This window comes from Heteronotia binoei, chromosome 6, assembly GCF_032191835.1.
Source record: "Heteronotia binoei isolate CCM8104 ecotype False Entrance Well chromosome 6, APGP_CSIRO_Hbin_v1, whole genome shotgun sequence".
Taxonomy (NCBI): Eukaryota; Metazoa; Chordata; class Lepidosauria; order Squamata; family Gekkonidae; genus Heteronotia; species Heteronotia binoei.
In genome coordinates this window covers 37,090,421-37,109,465 of record NC_083228.1, presented here as the reverse complement: position 1 = coordinate 37,109,465, position 19,045 = coordinate 37,090,421, and the positions used below count along the sequence as shown (strand labels likewise).

At 40.6% G+C, this 19,045-nt stretch overlaps 1 protein-coding gene across 1 annotated transcript in view; it reads right to left on the bottom strand.

Annotated features, from left to right (window-relative positions):
- LOC132573659 (lipase member M-like) overlaps window positions 1-18,163 on the bottom strand; it is a 32,612-nt gene extending 14,449 nt beyond the window's left edge. Inside the window, exons 1-4 of the mRNA XM_060241284.1 lie at window positions 18,054-18,163; window positions 15,128-15,245; window positions 5,851-6,049; window positions 294-403 (exon numbers count right to left, since the gene is read on the bottom strand). Coding sequence (XP_060097267.1) covers window positions 294-403; window positions 5,851-6,049; window positions 15,128-15,245; window positions 18,054-18,158 — 532 coding nt within the window. The 5' untranslated portion in view covers window positions 18,159-18,163. The remainder of the gene's footprint in view (window positions 1-293; window positions 404-5,850; window positions 6,050-15,127; window positions 15,246-18,053) is intronic.
- Window positions 18,164-19,045: the final 882 nt, after the last annotated feature.

The following is a 19,045-nucleotide window of genomic DNA, read 5'->3' as shown; positions in this document are numbered from 1 at the left end:
CAGGGAAAGGAAAGAATCAGTATTGGTTTATTACATCTGTTTTGTTTAATGAATCATACACAGCACATTCTTCAACTAAGAGAACATATCTTTTCTCTGCAGTGGATGCAGGTAACCTAGGGCAAGCCTTACTCTAGAAACATTTCATATATGCACCATTCAGAAGCATATATACTTCAACAGATAGATAAATATTCCTGTGTAAAGTGACTGGCAAATACAGGATTGGGTAGTTTCACCATAAATTGTTTAGCATTTCTGTACAATAATATTGTGCAAGTTGGACAACATACCTATTGTAGCACTCTGGGAATAGCCTATGTAAAAGATTTGCTGTTGTCCAGTTTTAGCAAGAATAAAATTTATAATGGCTGGCAAGTCATTCATTCCCATTTCATGAAAACTGAAACAAAATAAAATAGACAGCTAAAAGCATGCATGATAATTACTTACCGTTCTGTAAATTAACTCAATACATATTTACTGCTTAGAATACATTATAAAATACATTTGTCCATTTTGGAGCTAGGGAAGCCTGAGGATGGAAAATGATGCCCAAAGGCAGAATATGAACCCACAGCAGAGATTTCTTAAGCAACACTCCCTTGATACAAATGAGAGAGAAGTGAGAGAAATGCAATAGTATGTCTTGGGTGGAAAATACTTAACCACACAAACAATGAATTCTATGCTCGTGATGGATGCAGAAAAGTTGCTAACACCTCCTAAATGGCATTATCTCATATATCTATCTATATCTATCTATCTGTCAGTCTAGTACTGCTCAAATGGCTATCAGCTTAAGCACTTTAGAACCAAAAATTATTTTAAAAGACATTGTATTATTTCTCTTATATTTGATTGTTGCACCGAAAATTTTGCCACTGAGAGGGTGACACAATCATTTGTATCTGATAGTAGCCATGACATTTGAGATCACAAAGTTGGCAATTCCATATATTTAAGTAAAAAGGTGACTAAATTAGCCTTAACTCATTGAATATAGGGCACTCTATAATCATATGGTCAAGAGATTCAATTTTATCATGTGAGCGTCTGCATGTTCTGTTAGAGTATGATGCTCTATTATGCCTGCCCTCCAAAATCACGAAGAGAGTTCATTCTTGCCAAAGTAAAAGTTTTTCTTAGATTTGGGACTGTCACTTGATTAAAATATTTGGGCAGTTGCATAGGGAGGGTAATTCCCAAATGGAGCAATAAACAAAACCTGCGTGCCCTAATAGACATACTCGCAGCATCCAACTTCCTTACATACGTTTTTATTTGTCTTATAAGTTTCTTAATCATATCACTTGATATTCCTGGCCTTTCATTTTCTTTTCCAGTGGCTGATCCCATTGGCTATAATGTTTATCTGCCTGGATAAGCCCAAGTTGAGTAGATTCTCCCTCAGGCATCATCTCATTTAGCATGTATGAAATGCCTTCTGAAAAGATTGTTTCTATAAAAATCTGTAAGACATCAAATTCCCAGTCTGAATTCTGCCTCTGCCACGTAAATGCTCACATGGCCATACGTGAACCACTCTCTCTCAGCCTAAGCTACATATTTGCAGTACCATTGTACCTTACAGGGTTGTTGTAAAGGTGACACTGAAGTGCTTAAAAACTCTGCACTACATAAATGCTGTGTATTAATATAATAGAAACTTAATAATGGGAAGACGGTGTTCAAAATGGAAATTAAATGACAATATTGTTTTGTTTGGTAGGTAGAAGAAAAATGTGAGCCTATTTCATATTGTTCTTAGAGAGAAGATGCAGAACGATGAATTCATAAATACTCATCTGCAGTGGTAGAATTCTAGCAGGAGCTTCTTTGCATATTAGGCCACACACTCCCGATGTAGCCAATCCTCCAAGAGCTTACAAAAAAGAGCCTTGTAAGCTCTTGCAGGATTGGCTACATCAGGGGTGTGTGGCCTAATTTACAAAGGAGCTCCTGCTAGAATTTCACCCCTGCTCATCTGTATGTTTATTTGACTTTTATCCTGCCCTTCATCCAAGGTACTCAAGACAGGATCCATGGTATTGTTTAGATGCACCTGGGTTGGTAATGACTCAGTGCTTTCACAGGGGACTACCTTCACCTTTTTATAATGGCTTATGAAAATCATCAAGCTTACTTTCTGTTTTACAGGAGACTGCTACTGCCCAGGGAAATTGCACCAAAGTTCCATGCTCCACAACTGTGCATCACCAGATAAGCAACAAAAACTGACTCCCTGGAACAGTGAAAATGTGCCTACACCTCACCACCAAACAATGGCACAATAAGTGGGTCAAACTAGATTTTATTAATTGGCTGGCCTGCACCATCACAATCTAACTAGCTTTTTAGGGCAAGTTACAGATAAGGTAGCCCACAGGTTAGCAAAATTCCAGGCAAATCCATCCTGACTCCAAACTTGTCCAGTGTCCTTTGTGACCTAGTTTATCCTAGACTGCACATTAACTGTGTCAAGCCTCATATCCCTCCCCCAGTCTGCTACACAGACAGCCAGGGGTATGTTTAATGCTGCTTAGCACAGAGGGTGTTTCTTCTCCCACACACCATGCTATAAAAAAATGATGGGCTGTTTCAGGAATAGCCCTTCATCCTTCAGGGTGCTCCCTACATTGTGCAACCCAGTGTACTCCTGCCAGCCCTTTGTTGTTGTTGTTCAGTCACACAGTCGAGGCCGGCTCTTTGCGACAAAGTTACGCCAGGCCCTCCTGTCTTCCTCCATCCTCCAAAGTCTGCTCAAATTCGTGTTTGTTACATCAGTAACACTGTCCAGCCATCTCATCTTTTGCCATCCCCTTCTTCTTTTGCCTTCTGTCATCATAGCAGATATCTGTTATCATAGCAGATAACTAAATTTTCCTAAGTAGTTCCAAAGGCAACCAGTTAATCCCATATTATCCCTATGGGAGTGGGTGGATTCATGGCATAAGGCTCACTCTAAATCATTAAACCAGGCACAAACAAAGACAACTCCAGTTAATCCCATATTATCTCTATGGGAGTGGATGGATTCATAGCACAAGGCTCACTCTAAATCATTAATCCAGGCACAACAAAGACAACTCCAGAATGAACAAAGGGCCACTTCAGTTGTCTGCTGCCAAATGGGAGGAAGCCTGGATCTGAGAGAGCCTACTGCTCAAGAGATTGAGATATGAGGCAATGCAATTCAGCTGTCTCTCTCACAAAGGACTAAACTATAGTCACACAGCAGCAGTGTTCCCACTAAACTGTGCAAGTGTGCACTGGTGCACAATTTTTAGCACTCAGCACACAGGTTTTTAGCTCAGTGCAGGGCAACAACATTTTCTTCTGCTTCCTTCTTCATCACAGCTTCCCTTTTCCCAGCTCACTCAGTCACACAGGGAGAGAGACAAAGCTAAGCCTCCTTTCCCTCTATTGGCTGAAGTCTCCTCCCCCCTCCTTTGGGGGTGAAGGGAGGGGGAGAAACACCCACATGTGAGAAAGAACAAAGTAGGAGTCCCATGGCACCTTTAAGACTAACTAAGTTTTATTTGAAATATAAGCTTTCATGTGCATGCACATTTCTTCAGAGGGATAGAGGGGCAGAAGGAGGGGGAATTCTGGGAAGCAGAATTTACATTGAGATCACTCTGCTCTACTGTTTACTTTAAGACTTGATCTTTCTCCCTCTCTCTTTCTCCCTCTCTCTTTCTCCCTCTCTCTCTCTCTTTCTCTCTCACACACACACACACAGAGATGTGGCAAAGAGCTGGGATGCAGGTGTGTTGAGATAAGGAGAAAGGAGAATTAAAAGGAAATTATTTTGTCTTATTCTGAAAAAAAGAGATTAGGTTTCTCTGCACCTGTCTTGGATTTTGTTTTCTTTCAAAACAAAAACAAAAACCTCTGATTGGGAATTAAAGCATTTGAACTGGATTCCACTGTTGGATTGGATTCCATTTCAGTTCACCAAAACCAAAAGCAGGAGAATTAGATCTCAGTATCCGGGAGACAAAGTCCGTTTCAGTGAGACTGTGCAAGATCTAATATCATTTTACAATTCCACAGTAAATATCAATGCCATTCTCCATTTTATTAGGCAAACTTATGACCACATGGATAAAAGACTTCCAGAGAATGAATTACAGGATTGGTGTGTATTTGGCAAAGACTGCTTATCAAACCCCACAAACGTGGATGAGTTTTCCTTTGGGAATCAAGAGTTAAGTGTGACTGCATTTTTGTTCCAGAAAGATGAACAATCATATGATAAAAATCTTGATAAAGAGTATTCAGACTTCAAATTAAACATTGAAGAGAAGATAAAAGCTGGAGCAATGAAAACCTTTTAGACATACTAACATTTACACAACTACAAGAATCATTCAGTGAACTAAATTCTTCTAGATGTTTGTGGAACTTTTCAGCACTTAAGTGCTGATTGTGAGAGTGGTTTGAGCTTGATGAATGCCATTAAAACTAAGATCAGAAATTGGCTAGATACAGACAACCTGGAAAACTTAATGAAAGTTAAACTGCGCATGCCTGATGGGAATAATGTTAATACTGACAGTGTTTACAGTATCTAGAAAACAGAGAAAAGAAGAGTTGGATTAAAACATTTTCTGTAATAACATTTGCCCTGATAACTTCCCCAAGGCCATTTTAATTTGGCCAAAAGGCATGAGGAAAGGCAGAAACCCCTCCACCCGCCCCCACAGCTGTGGTTCTGAATCAAAGCAGGCCCCATAGACTTTTAAAATGACATTTCCAACAAATGCTGTGTGTCTACAGGGACTATAAGTTGAGTTTGGGGAACCCTGGATCTGACTTGTTAAAAAGTCTCATGTAATTTGAGCCCAACTATTGGCAAGGAAAAAAGTCTGGCAACAGATGAAAACTTAGACAGGGTGAATGATAAAGAATCCTCACTCAGGGTACCCAACCTTTTTGAGCCTACAGGCACATCTGGAATTCAGACATGGCATGGTTGGCGCAGCAACAAAATGGCTGCCACTAAATGGAACTTGCTACAAAATGATTGCCATAGCTTAACTTCAATAATACAGTGTAGATTTTGTGCTGTGGTGGCAGCTGCTGCCAAAACAACATTTTTTAAAAAAATTCTGCATAGTCAATTTATCCCCAATAGCCAATCAGAAGCCTTCCTGGGCAAAAGTCCTACCTGGCCCCACCCACTTCCTAAACACACTTGGCTGACAACTCAAAAAGTGTTGGTGGGTGCCATGATTCCATGGGCACCAAATTGGGAACTCCTAATGTATACATTCAATAGGATATGCAGGGGTTTTGGGAACTATTTTTCTTTTTAAAATGGAGGAATAACACAGGGGTACAGGAGAGAGTAGAGAGTTAGGAAACAGCTGCAGGATGCAGCTTAGCAGAGAAGCACAGCAAGTCCAGGAAACAGAGCATTTGGAAGTCAAAAGCAAATCAGTTTGACAAACACTTTTCCATATGATCCCTCAACTAATTGCCAACCTCACTTGAAACTGACTTGTACCTTCTGCACCAATGTAACAGATATGTTGGGGGGGAGGAGATCAGGGGCAGCAGTGATCAGTGCAGACACAGTGCCTGCATAGCCTCTCTCTGCCGCCCTCTGCTGCTTCCCCAGCTTTTCTAATTTCCACATGGAACAAACCTTCATTTTCATAATCCATTAGGTAATGGAGTTTGTGGAAACGCCTGTGCAGATAGAAATTGTATTCATAGCATAATGTACTAGCAATAAACACACCATACCAAAAGAAATTGCTTTTATGCCCTTGAATGAGGAAGAGCAAAAGATAGAAAAGGAGACACATTTCTAGGTTTGTGGACTCTGGTTCACCCTACCTGAAATCCCAGAATTCCTCTTGATCCATTGATAGACGTAAGTGTTTTTTACACCACCGGCTGCCTCTGTTGTTTGCCAACCAAACATCAAAGCCAGCATCTGCCAGCACAAAGCCCAGGCTATTGTTGGGTGTATTAAGCACCCAAGTCGCAGTACTTGTCAGTATGCCGGGCAGCACTAAGACAGCAGGCTTTGGACCTGAAAATAAACCATCATTGTCAGCAAACCCAGAAATTTTATAGAATGTCATATTGGGGCGGGGGGGGGGACCAAAACAAAACAAAACATGATGTTCCATTGTTAAAGCCAAGCTAGTCAGAGCCTGGATCAGAGATTACTTGAAGCTCATGTAACTCATCATATACTTCTAGAACCGTGAAGGGAATTGAAATATAAGAAATAAGAAGAAATGGGGAGTTTTAAACACATGGTTAGATGTTCCATACTGCCCCATCTGGGTTGATTTTTTTTTCCTAAATGGAATGATGGTTCTACACAATGTAGCAACCAGTGTACAAAACCAGGCAATGTTCTGATGTTAAGAAGATGCCCAAGTGATGGTCATAGTCATAGTGCTCTTGATTATTTAACTACTTTTTTGTGCTGTCGAGCTGCAGGCACATTATGGGAACTCTGTGAGGTTTAAAAGGCAAGTTCAGAGGCGGTTTGCCATTGCCTGTCTCTGCATAGAGACCCTTGGTCTCCCATCCAAATACTGATTACGCCCAACCCTGCTTAGCTTCTGAGACCTGAAGGGCTCAGTCAAGCCTAGGCTATACCAATGAGGAAATGAATTGCATACCATAAAAGAATCATAGAATTGTAGAGTTGGAAGGGACTTCCAGGTTCATCTAGTCCAACTCCCTGCACAATGCAAGAAATTCACAAATACCTCCTACCCACACCCCCACTTACCCCCGTTCCATGCCCAGAAGATTGCAAAAACAAAACAAAAACCTCCAGGATTCCTGGCCAAACTGGCCTGTAGAAAATTGTTTCCTGGCCCCAAACTGGCAATCAGCATTTCCCTGGGCATGTAAGAAAGGGCCATGAGAAGTAAGGGCTGGTGTATCCCTTCCTGCCGTCCCTCTCATGATCTACCTAAGTTCACAGAATCATGCAAACCAGCGGAGGAAAACGTGCAACTGGAAGCAAAAACAATGCAAAAATAGCTCACGGCCATAATAGCTGAAAATATAAAAAATGTATATCGAATGTGATAAAGAACAATGCATGAAATTCTAACACTATTAATAATGGGTTACAATTTCAATCCCATATATGAATTCCTTGCAGACCTTGCAGAGGTTTACAAGATAATGCATGGGATGGAGGAAGTAGAGAAAGAAGTACTTTTCTCCCTTTCTCACAATACAAGAACTCGTGGGCATTCGGTGAAATTGCTGAGCAGACAGGTTAAAACGGATAAAAGGAAGTACTTCTTCACCCAAAGGGTGATTAACATGTGGAATTCACTGCCACAGGAGGTGGTAGCAGCTACAAGCATAGACAGCTTCAACAGGGAGTTAGATAAAAATATGGAGCAGAGGTCCATCAGTGGCTATTAGCCACAGTGTGTATATATATATACGTGTGTGTGTGTGTGTAATTTTTTTGGCCACTGTGTGACACAGCGTGTTGGACTGGATGTGCCATTGGCCTGATCCAAAATAGCTTCTCTTATGTTCTTATGACAAAGTTCATCAGAGATACTCAATGTCCTTACAGCAAATTTTACTGTTTTATTTATTTTATTTTTATTTTACTTTATTTATATCCCGCCCTACCCCACCGAAGCGGGCTCAGGGCGGCTTACAACACAGAGGTTCTAACAATAAAATTCGAATTTTAAATACAATAACAATTTACATAATTAAGACATTAAAAAACATTAAAATCAGTACATCAATCCAACAGTGTGCTATCTATAAACTTCCTTCAGTATTTTGGTAGTTTTGGTGCCGGTCAGTTATAGGCCAACCGGAAGAGGACTGTCTTACAGGCCCTGCGGAATTTTAGGGAACTCCTGTTCCTTTTCATATGCTGGAATGAAAATGATGAATTGCCTTCAAAGATCCCCACACACAAGATTGCCGCAACGGAGGAGCTAGCAAAACCATGCCATTTCCTAGAGGCTTCTTCAGGCATGCACACTTTTGGGATGAGCGTTTTCGTGGATGCCAACATTTTGCATGCAAAACAATTCTGCCCCATCCTCTATATCAGGGGTGGCCAACGGTAGCTCTCCAGATGTTTTTTTGCCTACAACTCCCATCAGCCCCAGCCATTGGCCATGCTGGCTGGGGCTGATGGGAGTTGTAGGCAAAAAACATCTGGAGAGCTACCATTGGCCACCCCTGCTCTATATGACAACACTTCATGTACTTGAAGATAGTTATCATATCACCTCCCAGTGATCTCCTGTCCAGGCTAAACACAGCCAGTTCCTTCAACCATCCTCACCATCTTTGTTGCCCTCCTCTGGACATGTTCCAGGTTGTCTATATTCTTCTTAAATTGTAGTGCCCAAAACTGATCATAATACTCTAGGTGAGATCTAACCAGAGCAGAGTAAAGCAATACCATCACTTCTCATAATCTGGACACTATACTTCTGTTGATGCATCCCAAAATTGAATTTGCTTTTTTAGCTACTGCATCACACTGATTAGTCATTTTCAGTGTATGGTCTACTAAAACCCCTGGACACTTTTCACACATACTACTGCCAAGACCAGTCTTTCCCATCCTATAATTATGCATTTGATTTTTCCTACCTGAATGCAGAACTTTACATTTATCCCCAGTAAAATTCAATTTAGCCCAGTTTTCCAGCCTGTCAAGATTATCCTGTATTCTGGCTCTATCTTCTACTATATTTGCTAACCCTCCCAAGTTAGTTTAATGTACAAATTTTAATAAGAATTCCCTCTATTCCTCCATCTAAATCATTTATAAAGATGTTGAACAGAACAGATTATAGGACAGATCCTTGAGACACTCCACTTGTTACTCCTCTCCAAGAGGATAAAGAACCAGTCACAAGCACTCTTTGGGTGCGATCTGTCAACCAGTTACAGATCCACTTAATAGTAACAGGATCCAAACCACATTTACCAACTTGTCAACAAAAAAAAGGTTATTATGTAATTATACTGTAATTATATTTCACCATATTTTAATTGTTTTTAAGTATCTATTGTCATAACTGGTTTTAATGTTTAGTAACTTTTGATGTTATGCATTCTGAGCCTGCTTATGGAAAGGATGGGATATAAATCCAACAAATTAAAAAAAATTATTTAAAGAAAATTTAAAAATTATGTGGAACTTTATCAAAAGCTTTAATGAAATTAAGATAAACTCTATCTACAGCATTTGTCTGATCCAATAAGGTAGTAACTTACTAAAAAAAAGAGATGAGGTTAATCTGACATGACACGACCATCCCAGATTCCAATCAATTCCCTTCTTGTTTCTTTGATTTATGTCTAAGTTATATAAGTCACCCAGGCACTGTCTGGAAACTTCCCTCTCTTGCTGTGTGGAAACTTCCTTCTCTTGCTTCCCTCTCTTGCTGTGGGGTAACAAAGGATCACAGAGCCCAATGTATGGGTAGCCTGTTCTTGGCTCAGAGGATCATATCTGGTTAGCAGTTTTCCAATGTTAAATTAGGCGCCAAGCAAAATCACCCTTCTCCTTTGGGAAGTAAAGCCTTTGTGGGAAGGTGGAGGCTGGTCACTTGCATTTTGGGATCTGCCTGTTGTGACTAGCAGTATTATACTGCTGGCTGGTTACTGCAGCTGTTAATTGTATAGCCCCTAAGAAGTCTACAGAAAAGGACAGGTGAACTGCTGCCTCAGTTCAAGTATCCTCAGCATTGGATTAAGGAAGGATCAAGCATCCATTATGCGCTTTTAAGATTTTAATATAAAATTCCACCTCCTCGGATGAAACTGGATCCCAAGTTGTAGTAGTATTCAGATCCCTCAATGGAAAAGGTTCCCAGTTATCTCCTTTATATAGTTCTTCAAAATGATTTTCCCATATTCTTGCAGGGATTATATACTCCCTATTGGCATTACCTACTTTCTCAGTACCTGCAACTATTTTCCAGAATCGCCTGTGATCCTTGTTCTTAGCTGCCTCTATTCATATCTTCTATTTAAGCTGTGTGGGAGTGTTCTTCTTACTACTCAAAAGATTTTTATAGGCCCTTTTATTAGCTTGTACTTCTAACTTATTTCCAATCATGGGTGCTCTATGAAATTCTTTAAGGCTCCTAATAGGTCTCTGTTTTGCTTGCATGCACTCCTTGTCAAACCAGCTTTTATTATGGGAGTGCACAGACTGGTAGTTACTAATCTCCTGTGATAGGAATGAGGATAAATGGGCTGTTAGTTGAGCATAGTTATCAAGAATAGAGTCCTCATGGTTAGAGCCCTCCTCCACCATCAGTGAAGATAAATTTCTATGAATAACTCTCCCTATATCAGACTTTGTCCATAATAGAAATTTATCATTCAGCTTGGAACACCAGTTGATTTTCCGCCTACCTGGTATATTTTCTGTTTCTAGAAAGGTACCATGGGCATTATGTAGGGAGACTGCCCCTACATCCCAACTTAAATTGAGAGGCAGATGGTCACTCTCAGCTCTCTCTTCAATATGAAGGCACTTTAACCTTGCAAGCATATCATTGGTGGTTATCAGGTAGTCAATAGTAGAATGTCTGCTACCAGACCAGAAGGTGTATTGCCCAGGATGATCTCCCTGAATTACTCCATTTAGGACCTTAAGATTCAGTTTGTGAATCAGCTGGACTAAACATAGCCCTGCATAATTCACAACTGAGTCCAGTGAACATCGATCATTTAACCCATTAGTATCTTCCCCTCCCGTTGGATCTATCCCAAATTTGTCAAATAGGATCTCATCATTTGCCCCCAACCTTGCATTCAAATCCACTCCCATAATTAACTTTGCGTTAGGATATTTTTGTAAACAATGAACAATATTGGCTTCCATCAAATTCCATGTTTTCCTTATTTGGCCCCTTAACCGTTGTCGAAGTAGATAACAATTTAGACACACCATAGAATGCTTTGGGCAACTCAAGTGTACCGCAATGGCCCCATCATTTGGTAAACAAATTCTTTTAGCCTGTATATTTAATGCAGTAGAAATAAAGGTAGCCAGACCACTTGAAGGTCTCCCCTCCTTATTACTCGGTGTTGCTGGGATGTGGAAATCAAAATAACCATATATATCAAAATCTTCCAACATCCAAGTTTCCTGCAAAAAAATAATATCAAATTGTCGCAAATAATCCATAAACCCCTTATCATAAACTTTGGCTGTCCAACCCGCTATATTCCAACACAAGAGTTTAGCTAGTTGCCCCAATTCCCTCCCCCTTGAGGATCGATCTTCTAGTCACTCAAAGGAAATAAGATTCAAATGTCCAGCTTCATCATCAAAGATGCAGCCATTCTTCAAAGCATTTGATAACTTGTTTCCAGGTGAAAAACCCTTTTCTCCCCTTACTGTTGGGTGGGCAGTTTGTACCAGAATTTTATCGATAACAGAAATTGTCTGTAAATGGTTGGGAATTTGTTTAAAGTCTTTTATGTCCTTTAAAGGGCTTTTCAGGGGAACCTCTGTTTTCATTGGGAATGCTTCCACTTCCAGTAGTTTTTTTTTTTTTTTCTCAGGGCATCCAGTCTATTAGTAATAGCCATTTGTTCTTTTGGTGGTACTACTCTAAATGATGTCAATAACTTTTTTTCTTCTGTATTTTCAAGATATTCAGTTTACATTAGAACTGAATCTATCAGTGGATTTCTATTCTTCGGGATTTCATTATGACTTTCCATTGTTCAGCACAGTCAACAACCATCTTCCTTATCTTCACACCCCTTCCAAACCTCCCAGCAATTAATACAAAACAATGGTCTCATTCAACAGCCAGTTTCCTTATCACTATCCTTCCAGGAAGCCCCACCAAACAATGGGCACATCCACAAACCTATTGCCCTTTCACCACACCCCCTCCAGCCTAGAAATAGCAGCTCTCCAGCAGCCCTGGCCTCACTCAATGCACAGCAGCCAAGAAGGTCAGAACACCTGCTCTGGCTGCAACGCCACTGAGGATGTTCTCCGCAGCCGAGAACGAAACGTCTGGAAGAAAAACTTTCTCCAGTAGAACACGGCACTTGAGCCCAAAAGATTCTACAAACCCTAATAATCAATTTGTATGTTACGTCGTATGTTACATTATGTGTATCAGTCACTTGCATTTCTGGTATTTTGTGCAAAGTGAAATCCATGATTTTCAGAAGTCATAATTACAAAGAAAAGTCTGTTTCAAGTATTTCTACACAAATGGCTATAAGCCAGGGCTTTTTTCATAGAAAAGGCTCAGCAGAAACTCATTTGCATATTAGGCCACACACCCTGACACCAAGTCAGCTGGAACTGCATTCCTATGAATTTCTGCTAAAGAAAAAAGAAAAAAGAAAACCCTGGCTGTAACTATTGCTGACATCTTATGTTTTGAGATGCTCAAACACTCACTAGTTCAGCTCACATTCTATTCACCAATGGCAAAAAACCCAACTGATTTTCTGTTAGCTGTTTGGCCATTCAGAAGCAGTTGGAGCCTGTTAATCGGGTTTCACACAGTGAGAGACCTGTCTTACTGTACTCCACTGTACAGACAATTTATACAGATAAATAATAAGCAAACTGATCAGTCAGTCAGCGATTATGAGTGAAGGGGCTGGTTTTTTAAAATGAAAAAAAAGTCTGCATGCACATTTGTGCACAACATTATGGGAGTTGTTCTCCTCCTGCTCTGACTTGGATAGCCCAGGCTAGCCCAATCTCATCAGAAGCTAAGCAGGGTTAGTACATGGATGGGAGATCAGCAAGGAAGTCCAAATGCAGGCAATAGCAAACACCTCATTTGTCTCTTGCCTTGAAAACACTATTGGGTCACCATAAATTGGCTGAGACTTGATGGCAAACAAAAAGTTTTCCCTCCTACATCATTTAATTACTAAATGCCATTATCCATTATCCTGGGGAAGAATTCATTTCACTTACTGCAAAAGTGCCCGTGAGACAGAGAAATGAAACTCTACCACTACAAGGAAATAAATGCCACTACCAGAGCTTCTGCTCAGCCACAAAGCTGTTAGATAAGTGTTCACTTCAGACAGCAATGGACCAAACAGACTCAGCTTGCACATGATTGTGACCAGAAATCGCTTTATAGAAAAATGGGTGGTGGAGCTCATCCAGGGATTGTTATGCAGTTGCACTTACTATTCAATGGACAAGCTGAGGAGGAGGGGGGGGGACCTTCAGAAAGGTTCAGGAGCTGCGCTCCTGTGAGCTCCCGCTGAATCCGAGGCCTGATTCAACTGTCAATCACAGTATGCCATGAACTGGTTCTGCAGTATGTTCATCTGCAGAACCAGTTCATGGCAAAGTCCCTAGCATACTCGTAAACAAAACAGGTATCACGCCCTGAATCAAGCCAGAGTGCATGGGCATCATGGATCATTCACTGAATTATCTCTTCATGGTACCAAATTTGCAGAGGTGTCTCTCATTTTGGTTAATATATTACAATCCTTTGTTTATACTTAAGTCGACCAGAGACAGGGCCTTTTCAATCACAGCCCCTTGCTGGTGGAACCAGCTACCGGAAGAGGTGAGGGCCCTGCGGGACCTTGGGCAGTTCCGCAGGGCCTGTAAGACAGTCCTCTTCCGGTTGGCATACAACTGATCGGTACTTGAAAATTTCGAATAGAAGGCTGTAGTACGGTACTTTGGTAAAGGTAGAACAAGGGTGCTACTGGACTCAAACTTTGTTCTGCTGCTTCAGACCAACACAGCCACCTGAATCTACCTTAAAAATAGAGTTCATTATAATAAAATGTTTCTCTCCTTTAGGATTGTGAAAGGGAAAGAGCGGACAACAATTGTATTGGGTTAGATTGAGCAAGCAGCCTGTAACCTAGAAAAGGAAGAGGCATGTGTTTGGGGGACAGCAACATCTGATTGCAGCTGTCCATCCTGCCCACAGATGGAAATTAAACTAATTTGGGATGTACCATAGTAATTAAGTGTCTGCTCATTTTAATGATAACTATATTGGTCACATGGATGCCTGTGTTCAACTGACACATGGAAAATTGCATAGCTTTTGGGGAAGTGAAACCTAGTTTAAGGTTGAAATTCCAGCTCATGAACATCAACACATGTTATCACGAAGTCACCAAGGAGGCACTTCCAATATTTATTAAAGTTCTTTATCTGCTGTTCTTATCTTTTGCTTAGTTCCCTGGCTAAATTCCAGATTCTTCAATTCCAGTCAGGAGCCTTATGTGGGGTCATTCTAGGACATTAATTTAAGGTGGCATAATGTTTATAGGAAATAAAGAACCTGGGGGTGATTACAGACCAGCACTTTGGGTCGACTCAGAGACAGCTCTGAAATTGACCTGAAAAATCCTTCCACACGCAAACATTTGCCATCCATCCTCGTCTCGTACTCACCCCGTCTCCTGGCCTCCACAGTGCGACTCAGAAAGCTACCACTTCCGAAGTGGTAGCAAATATCTGAGCCACATGCCAGTCGCCTTCTTGGCATCTGGAAGCAGAAGGGTGCAAGTGAGGTCCCTTGGCGGTGTGAAACCGCCAAGCTGCCCCAAGTCTCATCTGGGTTTGTTTTTATTTAACACAACTGTTCAGAGTGAATGTGTGCATGTGTGCACAAATATGCATGCATGTGCACATATGTGCATACATGCACGTGACTGCTGAAAATGTATTGGGGGAAAAACCCAAGCTGAGTGACAGGAATGGTACGCAACAGCCATCTGAGCACACCCATGTCACCCCATGGACAGGATGGAACAGCTTGCAGGGGAGCGTGTGGAGGCTTCAGTACGGCTTTTTGAGCTGTTCCAATTTGGGACACCTCCCATCCACCCCAAAATGCCCATCTGTTATCACCCCAGGTTTTCATTTTGTATGTATGTATATATGTGTGTGTGTGGTGGTGGTTTGTTTTTAATTGTTGCTGTTATTATTCTTTCTGATCCATTTCTATGCTTCCCATCTTGAAGAGTCAAACTAAGATCTGGTAAAAGAGCAACCACCAACTTTACATTAATGAAATTATTTCCAAAATCCAATAAAAGAAGATCTGTAAAAACATTGTAATGAGTCTTATCTGTTTTAAAAATAAAAAAGAAGGAAAACCTTTGTTGTCTGAATTTTCTCTGCCATAAGGAATTCGGTTGACTGTAAGATAATAGCCATCATCTGTAAGGACTTCGTACTCTTCATTTGGATAGTGTTCATACTGTATGATCTCACTCTGTTAAACAGATTTAAAGATTAAAATGTTGGATATGGATTGTCACCCTATTCTACTTGAAGCTGCAGAAATTGCATCTCAACTGTTAGCCTCTTTATGGAACAATATTGTGTGCATAGTTTCTACTACCATAACCTGCAACCTGATGTTGAGGGAGTAGAGTATCATCTACCTACAGCTAATGTCTTTATCAATGGCAGACACCTGCTAGAATAACCAAAATTGTTATAAAACATCAGACTCATTCACAAAAGCAAACAACCTCACCACATATATATCCATGCAGCGTAAGTGCACTAACCTCTGAAAAGTGTGTAAGCGACAGGGAAACAGAGGGTGAGAAGAGGAATGCAGTAAATAAAAGAGAACAACCAGTTAACAAAAATCGTCAAACTAATCATAATTATCTCATAATTTCTATCTTGACATGATATCTTCCAAAACCCTGATGTTTTAGACAAGAGAGGGCATGTGCACCCATATGTATATTTCTCCCAGTCTTCTGAATCTGAGCTTATCCTCTGTTTAGAGGGTGAACAGTTGCTACCAGTTGGCTTGGGAATTTCCAGGATGAATAGGCACTTGCTAAAAAGTACCACTTGCAGGTAGAACCTAAGAATGCATGAATTCCTCTGTGAGCTGCCTCATGAAGCCTGATGATGCAGAGAAGCATCAAAGAAATGTGGGGAAGGGGAACAATAAAAGGAAGAATAAGGTAAGTACAGTATACCACCACATGAATAGCTTAAATGCCCCATAAGTATTTCTGGTACTGACACATGAAAATGTTTTATATGGTAGAGCTGAGCTTACTGCCAAGAACACTGAAGACTGTGGCTACAAGGTAAAAATGTTTTTAATTGTTCAAATGTCTAAACTTTTGTATGTTTGCCACCTTGGGGGCCCTGATTGGGTGGAAAGGCAGCGTACAAATACTGTAAATAAATAAATAAAATTTGTTAAACTGTTTGCAACACAAGTTGTTGCTTCAGCAACATCGCAATGAAGTCATCAAATAGCCAAACAGATCAATTGCAAATGAAACTTCCAGACGAACAAATTTTGCTGGCATATATTTGGATCTAATTGGCAATCTCATAACTTCGAGGAAGTCCTGTTTTATGGCTCTTCCTCACCCATCAATTTTCAAGGAAGTAGAATGCCAGATTCTTTTAGAAGGATGTGCTGAAAGAGCACATCAGGACAAGAAGCAGTAGTAAACTGGCAGCAGGGGAAAAGAAGTATAATTGGGAGGAGTTTTATTAGAAGTCTTTTTACTCCCTCACATCTTTTATTTTAAAATGTTTACACCAGAATTCAAACTGTAAAAACGGCCAGTGTGATACTATTAAAGAAGTAGTAGTATAAGAGAGCAGGAGCCCCATGGCACAGAGTGGTAAAGCTGCAGTACTGCAGTCCAAACTCTCTGCTCATGACCTGAGTTCGATCTCAGCAGAAGCTGAGTTCAGGTAGCTGGCTCAAGGTCGGTTAAATGAGTACCCAGCTTGCTTGGGGGAGAAGTGTAGATGACTGAGGAAGGCAATGGCAATCCACCCCGTAAAAAGTCTGCCGTGAAAACATCGTGATGTGACTGGTGCTTGCACAGGGGACTACCTTTGTCTCTTTTTTTTTAAGTATAAGAGAGAGAGGAGCCGATTACAAAATAAATAAAAAACTATTGTGTGGCTTGCAATATTTGTGTGTTGCCCTTGTTGCTGGACTGGAACCAACCAATGCCTACTTCAGGACCTGCATGACAGGATGTCTTTATATGTATGTCTGACAGATGAACATGCCTTTGGATTTGTGCAGAACATGATGATAGGTTTGAGGGAGGGACAGTGGCTCAGTGGTAGAGCATCTGCTTGGTAAGCAGAAGGTCCCAGGTTCAATCCCCAGTATCTTCAACAAAAAAAGGGTCCAGGCAAGTAGGCATGAAAAACCACAGCTTGGGACCCTGGAGAGCCACTGCCAATCTGTGTAGACAATACTGACTTTGATGGACTGAGGGACTGATTCAGTATACGGCAGCTTCATATGTTCATATGTTCAATGTTCAGTAGGTGATCTGAAATACACACACACAAACCTGGAAAGCAGTTTCCAGTCTGAGTAGACAATATTGATCTTGATGGGCCAATCTGTATAAGGCAGCTTTAAGTATCCATGGTATGACTATGTCAGTGCACGTATTCATGAAGTGCATCAGGCAAAATAAATGACAAAATTGTTCGATTTAATTCAGTAATCTGAATGTATAGAACTAGGATCTATCATAATTCCATTGCCTTTTACTGGTTTAGGCAGATATCAGGCCAATTTATACAACTGATTTATCCTGGAATACTGAACTTCAGACTGAAGTGGGGAGCACAACACATGCTTGAATGGACATGCAAAGAAACAAAAACTCTCTCCATGTCAGAAAGAAGACTTCAGCTAAAGCCCTCCCTCTTCAACAGTTTTTTTCTATATGGGTTTTCCTCTGCAGATTGGGAATATTCAAATATATAATTACTTTCTACCTCTATCTGCAATCTGAACTGAAGGAAATACTGTTGCTATCAATTGGCTCAGAAACCAAAGATAAACCAAATGATAACATAAGGTAATAATCAATGGTTTTAATGATCAGTATAAATGTACAGAATCACATAAAAGAGTGAATGGATCACAAATGTAAAAATATAAAAAAATGTTTAAAAAAAACATGTGCACTGCACACATACACACATGAACATAGTTCTAACTCCATTGTCAGTTCATAAAGCTGATAATACGGCTGACCAAGCCAGTGAGCCAACTTACAATATTCATGAATGCCTCAGGATTGACTTTTCTCTCTTTCTTCAGGGAGCCTTCTGAACATATAAATCCCATGACCAAAAAAGTCATTGCAAGCAGCTGCAGCATCTTGAATATCTATAAAAAAGCAGTATGATTAAATATTCAGCTGTCATTCTGCTTTTATTAATTCATTTTGGTGTTGATGATGTCTGCTTTTAAAACTGGAGAGAAAACTTAAACTAACTGGTCAGTAGTTTCATTATTTACAACAAGAGTAGCTAAGCAAAAAGATCTTTGCAGATTTATATATATTGTAAATTCACCAAACATTTCTGCAGTAGTTCTGATGAAGCAGTAAGAGAAGCCATAGTCCAGATGGATATTCCTTAGGATCATATGAGGTCTCAGATCATTCAGTGTGTTTGTAAGCCCTTTTATAGTCAGAGGCAGAACTCAGATAGGGGAAATTGTGGGGAGGGGGGGGTTAGACTTAATATTTTCATCCCATGTGCTTTCCACAACATATGTAATCAAAATCAGCTCCCTTTAAGAACATAAGAGAAGCCATGTTGGATCAGGCCAATGGCCCATCCAGTCCAACACTCTGTATCACACAGTGGCCAATATACAGACACACACACAGAGAAAGTGGCTAATACACACACACACACACACACAGAGAGAGCCTAATCTGGCACGCATGCACACACACACACACACACACATAGACACCCGGCCCGCCGCCCTAGGCAAATGCATAGGTCCAGGGCTTTTTTGTAGAAAAAGTCCAGCAGGAACTCAGTAGCATATTAGACCACATCCCCTAATATTAGCATATTAGGTCACACACTTATTAGCATATTAGGCCACACCATCTGGGATAATCAAGTGCAAACTGAACTGTGACAGTAACTTTTCCAGGCCCTGCAACAATTCTGGTCAGCCAGCCAGGGAGGCTGCTGCACAGTACATCTGCACAGTATGCTGCTGCACAGCGCGGCTGGGCCCCACGA